The 9,920-nt window shown below is 32.0% G+C and overlaps 2 protein-coding genes across 3 annotated transcripts in view; one reads left to right on the top strand and one right to left on the bottom strand.

The window, feature by feature from the left end:
• Nucleotides 1-2,329, bottom strand: part of LOC102675314 (pyruvate kinase-like) — a 2,842-nt gene extending 513 nt beyond the window's left edge. Inside the window, exons 1-7 of the mRNA XM_031509957.1 lie at nucleotides 2,209-2,329; nucleotides 1,779-2,017; nucleotides 1,393-1,570; nucleotides 921-1,139; nucleotides 670-845; nucleotides 330-563; nucleotides 37-259 (exon numbers count right to left, since the gene is read on the bottom strand). Coding sequence (XP_031365817.1) covers nucleotides 37-259; nucleotides 330-563; nucleotides 670-845; nucleotides 921-1,139; nucleotides 1,393-1,570; nucleotides 1,779-2,017; nucleotides 2,209-2,221 — 1,282 coding nt within the window. The 5' untranslated portion in view covers nucleotides 2,222-2,329. The remainder of the gene's footprint in view (nucleotides 1-36; nucleotides 260-329; nucleotides 564-669; nucleotides 846-920; nucleotides 1,140-1,392; nucleotides 1,571-1,778; nucleotides 2,018-2,208) is intronic.
• Nucleotides 2,330-3,703: 1,374 nt separating this feature from the next.
• On the top strand, nucleotides 3,704-8,717 carry LOC102675096 (sialin-like). 2 transcript variants are annotated; one of them, XM_006614667.2, is made up of 10 exons: nucleotides 4,012-4,100; nucleotides 4,589-4,789; nucleotides 5,426-5,631; nucleotides 5,709-5,930; nucleotides 6,063-6,147; nucleotides 6,250-6,416; nucleotides 6,702-6,851; nucleotides 6,951-7,083; nucleotides 7,199-7,452; nucleotides 7,904-8,717. In XM_006614667.2, the coding sequence occupies exons 2-10, from the start codon at nucleotides 4,705-4,707 to the stop codon at nucleotides 8,195-8,197; spliced, it is 1,596 nt and encodes a 531-aa protein (XP_006614730.1). In that variant the 5' UTR covers nucleotides 4,012-4,100; nucleotides 4,589-4,704; the 3' UTR covers nucleotides 8,198-8,717. The 2 variants fall into 2 exon arrangements, with proteins under 2 accessions (XP_006614731.1, XP_006614730.1); XM_006614668.2 differs by lacking the exon at nucleotides 4,589-4,789 and having other exon boundaries at nucleotides 3,704-4,100.
• The last annotated feature ends 1,203 nt before the right edge of the window (nucleotides 8,718-9,920 follow it).

Below are 9,920 nucleotides of genomic sequence, written 5' to 3'. Positions count from 1 at the left end.
TTTTTTTTTTTTTTTTAGGAATAAATATATATTCACCTTTGTAATGAAGAGAATGGATACCGAAATAGAGCATTAACCACCTTGCGACTACTCCATATCGAGTAACTGCGAGAATTGGACATCTAGGACGATACATTGATAACAAAACAGCACTTCTTCCTGTTGTTGTAGTAACGATAATCGCTGCTGCATTCGATTTTAAGGATATGTTAACAGCACCAACTATGATCGAGTGTAAAGGGTCTATAGGTATTGGTACCTGAATAAAAAAAAATGTGTTATCATAAATTATGACATAAGAAGATTCGATATTCGAAAAGTTTTTCTACCTTGTAACTTAATTCATCGAAAATTTCTTTTTGCCATCGAGCACACTCAGCTTCTCTACATACGATGTCGATATTTTTTATCAATTGAGAAGTGTCATACATGTTCAAAGAACCAGTTTTAAGAAAAATCGCGTCTATTCCATTCAAAACAGCATTTGCAATTAAATTCATATTGATATTTATTTTATCATTTTCGTCACATACTTCGAATGATAATATGATTGGTTTTCCCATCTGAAGGAAAAATTAAAAAAAGTAAATTTGTGAATGTTAGAAAGTTGTATTTTTATATATATATATATATATAAATATTATAAATATTTTCTTATGATAAACTTACTTTTATACATTTTGCGATAATTATTTTTTCAACTAAAAACAGTTTTTTATCTCCTACTTCTACTTCAATACCTTTTCTGTCGAGGAGAATAGCATCAGCTGCATTCAAAATTTCGTCTAAATTTTCCAAACCTTGTTGAGACGAAATTTTTGCTATAACGCAAATTCTAGTAATATCTTTAAATAAAATTGATTAATTTATTCATTTATATTAATTAATTAGTTTAAATAATATACAGATTTTACGCATACTCATTTGCTTGAAGCGACTTTTAATAGTGTATAATACTTTCTCGTTACGCACGTGATTTATTATAAGAAAATCACATTCTAAATACGAAGCCCATTTTATGTGTGCAATATCCTTTTCCGAAATTTGTGGTAATGGAACTAAACTGTCCAATAATTGTATCAGCTTGCCATCTTTTATAATACCACCTTTGATAATCTTACAAGTTATAGCTTGCTCGTCTGTATTGAAAGAATTTTTATTTTCATTAACAATTGAATCGAAAGCGAAAAAGAAATCATTTTGTCTATAATATTTTTCCAATTTTAAAAATCTTGAAAGCTATTTTCATCTCTTGAAAGCATGAATATAGATATTTAAAAAAAAAAAATACCGTGTCAAATATTTTCTCGAGAAATACATCGTATTAAAAAATATCACGTATATTTTTTTTTTGCAATCTATGTTTTATATCATAACATAAAAAGAACTAACGGATGCAAGTGACTTGTAATAAAACGGCTCCTCTATCGATTAATATTCTATCTCCTACTTGACATATCCTAGGTAAATTAGGATAAGAAACCCAGAAACAGGTTGCACATCCTGCACGTTTTGCAATATCCTGTGTTACCAATTTTACCATTTTACCCTCTTTTAATTTGGCAAAACCCTGTAAATATAAATATTCGATAGATACACATTTCATTTCGTAATTCCGGTAAAATTTTGATCAGCATATTACTTCAGTATATATATTTATTTAAAAATTACTTTTTATTAGAAAATATATAAAAGTGATAGATTTATTTTAAAATTATAAGATAAATATTAATTAATAATTAAAACTAATATGAATTTAATTCTGATTAATATCGTACTAAGCTTGTTTTATCGCTGCGGAATGCACCAGCCCTTATTTCAGGACCCTGAAGATTTATTGCAACTCCTAAGGGATAAATTTCGCTCGTGAATTCGTACATTGTATTTCCCGCTTTTCTGATAGATTGTACTGTGGCTGTATGCCACTTATCCGTTTCATGCGCCATGTTCAAACGAACTATATTTGCACCAGCCATCATTATGCTAACGACAGCTTCAGGATGAGAATTCCTTCTACCTAAATTAAATAATACATGTAATTTGCGTGATATACAGAATATTTAGAAATTAGTAATACAATTATCTCGAGTATTGTAAGTGATATTGATATAACTAATAATTTATAATTTTTGTTTTTTTAAAATATCTCTAGTTTAATTATTTCTTTATTTTTCATAATTGGAAAATTGAATACAATTACTTATTTACCCAATGTAACCATAATACGAGTAAGTCTTGCTAGCTTGGGATTGGAATTGATATTAAGGTTTATGTTATGTTCGAGACGCGTGTTTTGATATGCTGCCTTTATTTGTTCGTCTGATATATATTGATCTTCGAAGTTTATCATCTACGTATTAAAGAATAAATCTATATATATCAATTGTCAATGTTTTCTTAATTTAGAGGTTAAAAAGAAAAAAAATTTTGATAGAAAGATAACATAGTTTATATTTAATTTCGATTATATTAAATTAGAAATTTAATATAAGTTTTTGTTAAATTATTTAAACAATTATTATTTCTACTTATGTAAAAAATACCCATGGCATTTGATGACATAATTTTTTCCACGTGTAAGTTCCTGGTGAAGAATTATTGCATATCATTATGTAATTGAATATTAGTTATTAGAATTAGAAGTGTCAAGGCCTAAATATATGTATTTGTAAAAATTGTAATTATAAATTATTTGTCCATTTTATCGGTGATTTTTTTTATAGATTAATATATAAGGGGTTAAGTTATATGTTACGGATAAAAAAAAAATTTGAACACTGAATATTTTAAATATTTTTTTATTCAAGTAGATGAAACGTGTTTTAAAATTTAGCACGAAATTTTAATCAATATTCAAAATTTATTATATTTTATTGATAAGTCGAAAAATACAATTTAATAAATATTTAAAATATTTAACAAATTTTTCTAATATCTTACATATAATAAAAATGATGGACAAAGTAGAAAATAGACTTATCATCTTATGATTTCATATAATCAATTTTCTGAATTACTAATAGTGAAAGAAATCAATTGATACATCACAGTGATCTTAGTAGAATCTTTTCTATTCATCGTTACTAACGGATGGAAAGCTGTTGAATTATCGAGTGCCACGATATTATCTACGAACGATAAGTATCTCGACATGAATAATCATATTTATTGTATAAGTGTTTTTTTTTAATAAACCTACACATTTTTCTTTGCACTTCAATCTCTTCTTTTTGAGAAGTATAGCATTTAAGAAACGAACGTAAACATAGGAGTAGAATCAACAATTAAAAGAAGAAGATTCCACCAAAAAAATAAATAAATAAATAAATAAATAACGAAAAAGAGAAAAAGAGAATCAATAATTAAAACTATACTCTCTGTATCCAAAAACTTAAATGTATAGATGATATAATTAATATAAAATAATATCTGCTCGTTTAATCTATTCTACATATTCTTCTACAATATAATCAGTCAATAACATCATAATTAAACATTGTATAATTACATTGTGTAATACTAAATCTACAATACTTTCTTCGCTCCTTCCAAATGAAGCGAAGATTTCAAAGCGTGTCTTTTGAGCAAGCACGTTATCGCAAAAAATAAAACAATTTAAATATCTCGTTTGATTCGTTTGATATTTCACAGATTTCTGATAACGAAATCAAGGAATGTTGGAATTTGATCGTTATCACGTATAAAATCCTTGGGTGTGCGATATCGTTTTGTGGCACGGACGTGAAAATATCACGGAGCGGGCATCAAACGGTGCTTCAAGGCTGACCTGGTATAGGTACTTATTGTATCAAGTCTCGTTAACGGGAGATGTTCATTCACTCGCGCTCACGGATGACAAGTGCGGTTCGTGGAACACGAGGCGGTCGTATTGACCCGTGTCACGGAGCGACAGAGCGGAGGTGTCGGTGAGAGATCGGTGCGTTTCTTTCTACGATCGTAAAATGTGCATAAATCTGTGTAATTGTCGCGTAATGAAAACTCGAACTGTCGTGCATCGACACGTGTGATAAATATGGCAGCGCTCGTTCGTCTTAAACGTGGGAGCGTCCAGTTGAGACATGCGGCGCTTGAAATGAAAGGTAAAGGGGAAAATCTTTCTCGAGGAGATATTAATTTGACAGGACATGATTATTTAGATCGGGTAGCAGAAGCTATAAAAAAAGTTACACGATATAACGATAGGGTTGAAATAGTTATTTAAACACAGCATTACATGTAATTACATATTTGTAATTTAAAATATATGTTGTTATTATAAGAGTATTTCTTTAAACCAGAGAACAAGTTTGTGATATATGTCAATACTTAATAAAGTAATAAGATAATAAATAAATATTGTATTAGACTCGTAGTGATTAAAACTTGGAGATTTATGTTTGTATATTAGATTATTAATTGCGTATCTCAATTGTAATAATTTTTCCCTGTTTTTCTACTCGAGATGTACACGGAATTTTTTATTCTATCTTCACTTTATAAAGTATACGAATGAAAAATGAAGAAGGAAATTCCTTATCATCGGATATTTGTTATTTTTTAAGAATCATTATTTGTACTACGTTTTAAGGAAACCAAAGTCGAGGTCGTTTGCATTGCACGGAATAGTAATGAGATAATAGGGATAGAATCGTACGATAAAAGAGGTATGCACACGTCGATTTTGCTCCTTTCGACTATCGTGAGATGGAAGAGTTCGTTAAAAGAGGTAAAGTGCAGTTGGTGAAACGTAGCAGTGTTCAGATAAAGCAAGCCGCATACGAAGTTCGAGGTTCGTTCAATTAAGATAAATACGATTTAAAGTAATAAATAAATAATAAATTGAATTTTTTATCGATAATCTTAATAAAAATAGACGTTAATTTATACTTACGTTATATCGAATAAAAAATCAATCCATTCTCATTTCATATTTTTATTATAATTAACGTTGAATTTATGATATTTTTCTCTATAAAAAAATATTAATATTATTTTTACAAAAGAAAAAACGCATGTTCTTCCAAATTTGTTATCGATAAATTGATATTATACAATGGATAATTAGAAAATATTTCCTTAACTCTGAATTAAAAACCGAAATTATGAAATCTATTGTTTAATCAATTTATCAAAAACAAACAGTTAGAGACGATGTATAATAGCGCTGATAATGTATGTATACAACGTGCATAACAGTTGCTTGCTGTCGCCTGATAATACGATAAAAAGAATTAAAATTATTTTGAGAATAGAATGTACTAATTTAAAAATATCACATCTACACATCGTCTGAAACTTTATATAAATATCTATAATAACTTATATAATAAAATATTTTCGAATATTATAATTTTTTCTAGTAAAATAATAATAATAATAATAATTTTTAAAGTTTATCAAATATTGTTGTTTAATAATTGATTAGCGGCTGTACGAGCGCGACACATCGTTGCTGCGCTTGTTGCAGTTGGATTTGCACTTTGTGGCGCGGTGGAGGTGAGCTCCTCGGTTGCATTACTTGCCAATCAAAAAGATAATCATGCCATCATTGACACATCGTGGCATTGTGAAATGCTGGTCAACATCAGTAGTCGTAATCGCACCGAAGACTTTGAAGTTATATTAATGGAGGTAAATGTATTAAATATTTTTTATATACTTTGCCGAGGAACACTTTTTTTTTAGAAAAAGGAATGAATACTTTGCAGTTACCACCCGAAGAACGTGCAGAATCTATAATGAGAGAAGCGTTTTTGTGGGGACAAGTGGCAGGTCCGATTTTAGGAGGATGTTTAGTATGGGGAAGATCAGGTCCATCTATGGTGTTCTCACGTGCTGTTCTTAGTGCTTGCTTGGCATCTTTATTGGTGCCAGCTGCATGGAGAGGCCCGTCTCATGTAGCGCTTCGTTTGTTTCAGGGATTATGTACAGTAAGAATTAAACGAAAGAATATCATGTTGAAGTTATAATGTGCATATAATATAATTTTAGAAATAAATAAAGATAAAAATATTATAGGATAATAGAGAAATCGTTAATCATTGATGATTTCTCATTTGCAGGGTGCAACTATGCCTGCTGCTCACATGCTCGCTATGACTTGGTTTAAGAGCACTCATAGAAGTTGGTACTTCAGTTGTTACGCTGGTAAATTTTTATTAATTTTAATATCGAAGTCTAGATATATATATAATTATATATCTCTATAACGATATTAATAATAATAATAAATATTACATTTGTTAACAGCTGTCAGTGTTGGATACTGTCTCACAGGATGGATAGGAACAGCCGTCGTCCGAAGTTTTGGACGAGATTCGCTTTGTTATGGTCTCGTTTGCATTGCATTATGTTGGTACTTCTCTTTTGGTCGATTCGTCAAAGACACACCAAAGTCCTACCAGCACGACACAAATGTAAGATCAAATTTTCTCTTTATCTACTTTAAATGAACGATTTTCTTTTTGTATCCTTCTTTTGACAGTATTTAATTCAGATTATTATTACGACATAGAGAGAAGCTAATGTTCTACGAATATTACACTGCTAATAATCCCAATACCATTGTTTTAAAAGATTAATGAAGCGTTAAATGAATTATTATGTAAAATGAATTATTTCCGCGCTAAATGTTAAATTACTAAATAACGAAAAAAAAATTATATTAAAGAAAAAGGAACATTTGAATATGAAATAAATAGGCAGCTGTGATTCCATGGGGGAAATTATTGCGATCCGTTCCTGTTTGGGCATCCGCAGTGGCAACGATGGGAAATCAATGGGGCGATGCAACTCTCGCTCTTGGTATGACGAAATATCTGAAGCTCATTTATGGATTCTCAACGGCCAATGTGAATATTTTTCAACGATATATACTTAAATGAATTAAAACACATTCGATCCTTCGTTTTATCCTGCAAAATAAATGTTTATCTTTCAATGATTTCAAGGATTCTGTCCTGACGACGTTACCTCACATCGGACATTTCATGGCTGCTTTAACATGTGGTCTTCTCGTGGATCACGTTCGTGAATCGAAAATAGTTTCTACGACCACGGCAAGAAAATTGGTCGTTTATACTGGTACGTATTCATTAATCAATCAATTTATTAATCATCATGAACAGCTATCTATTTCTTAATTTCATCGAATTAGATTTTTATCAGAAATTAAATTAATTCGTTCTGTTTTTCGCAGCTCATTTTATACCAGCTGCCCTACTTTTCGTCGCTGGTTACGCTGGTTGCCAGGCATTAGGGGCAGCCTGGTTAGGGATAGCCGCCCTTCTCGTATCTGGCACCGCGCCAGCAGGAGCTTTGGCGGCCATAGCTGACCTAGCTCCTGTAGAATCTCCAGCCTGTGCAGCGGCTGCGTGTGCATTGTGCTCGACTTTAGGCGCGGCAGGTCTATTGGCCGCTAATTACTTTGTCACTCAAGCTCTTCATGGCTCTGTAAGTTAAATTTGATGGTAAAATTTTTCTCAATTCATATACACAGATATTTATTATTATTAGACAGACGTGTTCCAATCTCCGTTTTAACGTCTGGCTTCCTCTTACAAAAGTAAGACTCTCTCTGTGGTAAAAATACCACAGGAAACATTAAACCTTTCACGCTTGTTTATGTTAACGAAACCGCAATAACAATTTTAACGATCCTCCAATTCTAACTTCCTTACAGCCCATTAACTGTCGGTTACCAAGTGTAAGTATTCAAACTATCCTCCAATTAAAATCCTATTACATTTCGTTTTTTTTCCTTTTTCCCCTTTTTTCTTCAACCGCGAAATCGCTCGAGTAGAATCACTTAATAATTTAACCACCTATTCGTTGGAATATTTTACATTTTTTCATCAATCTTCATTACGGTAAAGAAGAACAATTTTTTTTTTTTTTATTTTAGATAGCCGGCTCGTGGCGACTGGTGTTCGGTGTCGCCTCCGTCGTTCTGTTAACGACTGCCGCGGTTTTCTTGGCGCTTGGAAAAGGCACGCCGCAACCGTGGATACCTTCCGTGGCACGGCCACGGAGTCACGATGCAATTTACGAGCAAGACGCGTTGGAGCTCGATTACGAGGACGTGGCCGTGCAAACGGAACCTTTCAATCCTTATCCGCTCGAGGAGGACGCCGAAAGCGCGAGAAACGTGCCTCGTTCCGCCTCGGTCCACTCGGAAGTTTCGCAGGCGTCCACCTAGATTCACGGTCATACGTGAGAATTTCGATATTCAGTTCAGTATTTTTTTTTCTTTTTTGTATCTAAGGATTATATTTCATATTTCGTTAATATTTGTACAAAATATCGAGGAGTTATTTTAAAGTTTTAAGCGATTGCGGATGTTTATGCAAATTGTTTAAGTTTAATTATACGTGTACGTTGCACATTCCTTTCACGTCTATTGTTTCACTTTTTTGTGGTTGGAGTCAAACGGTTGTGTGACGCTAGTCATATATTCAGAAGCGAAACCGATCTACTTTATCGAAAAATTTTTCCCAATTTTAGGCGCTTAAGTTTTAAGAAATTGGACGATTTTATCTTTCTTAAATATTCTCAAGATATTCGAATATTAAAGCAATGGATTGAAATAAATTAGAAATTTGATCGATTTCGCGTTATTACCTTATTAATTATTCACTTTTATGTTAGAGCGCGATAAATACGCTTGCGTAAAGCGTCAAAAGTAAAGTAAGTTGTATAGAATATAGCTCTCTCTTCTGATATTTTACTACACGATTGTTACCCAAACGTATCGAGATCATATCATATCCCTGCGAATTCCCCTTTCTTTCTCTTTGTCTCCGTGTTTCTTTGCCGATCGTGAATATGTATCGTGCACGGATACGACAAGACAATGAATCCATTTTAAGTGTGTATATCTTTTACAACTTTCCATTACAAACGACGAGGAAAGTGGATGAAAAGAACTTGTTGCTCCAATTATATTGGATGGAAACGACCTCCAACTGTTCTTATTTACCTAGGTGGTCCATATTAAAAAATACGCTCGTTATTGGCACTGTTCACAGGATACCGGAAGTCACACAGTTGCAAACTATAGGAACACGGTCCAGTTGGCGAATACCTCCTCGTTTCTTAACGACAACCTTTCACGCGTGCATCCGGTCCCAGTAGAAAAACCGAAAGGTTGCCTGCTATGAAAAAAATTCTTTCCTCCATTACCGTTAAACTATCCGTTTCCGTTCTATTTCTCGATAAATGCCCAGTTATTGTAATCGATATCAATTTCACGATATTTGTCGAATGTTCTTTAATTCTTAAGTGAAGTGAAATTTTTTCGAATTCGTGCACGGATTAATTTATCGATGATTTATCTCTGGGACGAAGAAAGATATTGTTATAATAATTCTCAAATATCAAATATTGATATCGTTTTTGTATGTAAATCGAAAATTTTTTGAATTCGTTTTAAAATTGATTTTATTGGATATTCTTTTGCAAAAGTCAAAAAATATTCTTGAAGTTTGTGCGATATATTTCTATGGAGATTTGGCAAGAGGTAAAAAGAAAGAGTACGTGGAAACTGACGTGCAAAATCTCATGATCTACGCTCCTGTCGTGTAGCCAACGCGACCGTCTAACAAATACGAGTTCTCGTATCCAGCAGCAAAGTGTCGCAACCCGCGATGCTAATTACCAACAGGTAGGCATGTTATTATTCTTTCTGGTACGCCGGCTCTCAGAGACTTATGAAATGAATTTTCACACCATATAGTTTATATCTACCATCTATCTCGTTTTTATTTCGATATAAGTACATTACACTAGTTTTGTATAAAATTATATTTACAATATGGAATGAAGGACGTTAATTTGGATACGTTCAATATTCAATTGAAGTAAATTCAAATTCGAGTTATTGAATTATCGGTAAATTTAAAATTTAAAATTGCAATACAACA

The sequence above is a fragment of the Apis dorsata genome, unplaced genomic scaffold (genome assembly GCF_000469605.1).
Source record: "Apis dorsata unplaced genomic scaffold, Apis dorsata 1.3 scaffold_194, whole genome shotgun sequence".
In the NCBI taxonomy this organism is placed as follows: domain Eukaryota; kingdom Metazoa; phylum Arthropoda; class Insecta; order Hymenoptera; family Apidae; genus Apis; species Apis dorsata.
Note: the sequence above shows the minus strand (reverse complement) of the source record. Positions and strands in the feature narration are given on the sequence as shown.

Coding starts and splice junctions, on each gene's coding strand:
- LOC102675096 (XM_006614667.2), top strand. CDS start 4,705: ATGGAAGAGTTCGTTAAAAGAGGTAAAGTGCAGTTGGTGAAACGTAGC. Junction 6,417..6,701: donor CCTACCAGCACGACACAAAT/GTAAGATCAAAT, acceptor TGAAATAAATAG/GCAGCTGTGATTCCATGGGG. Junction 7,453..7,903: donor CTCAAGCTCTTCATGGCTCT/GTAAGTTAAATT, acceptor TTTTTATTTTAG/ATAGCCGGCTCGTGGCGACT.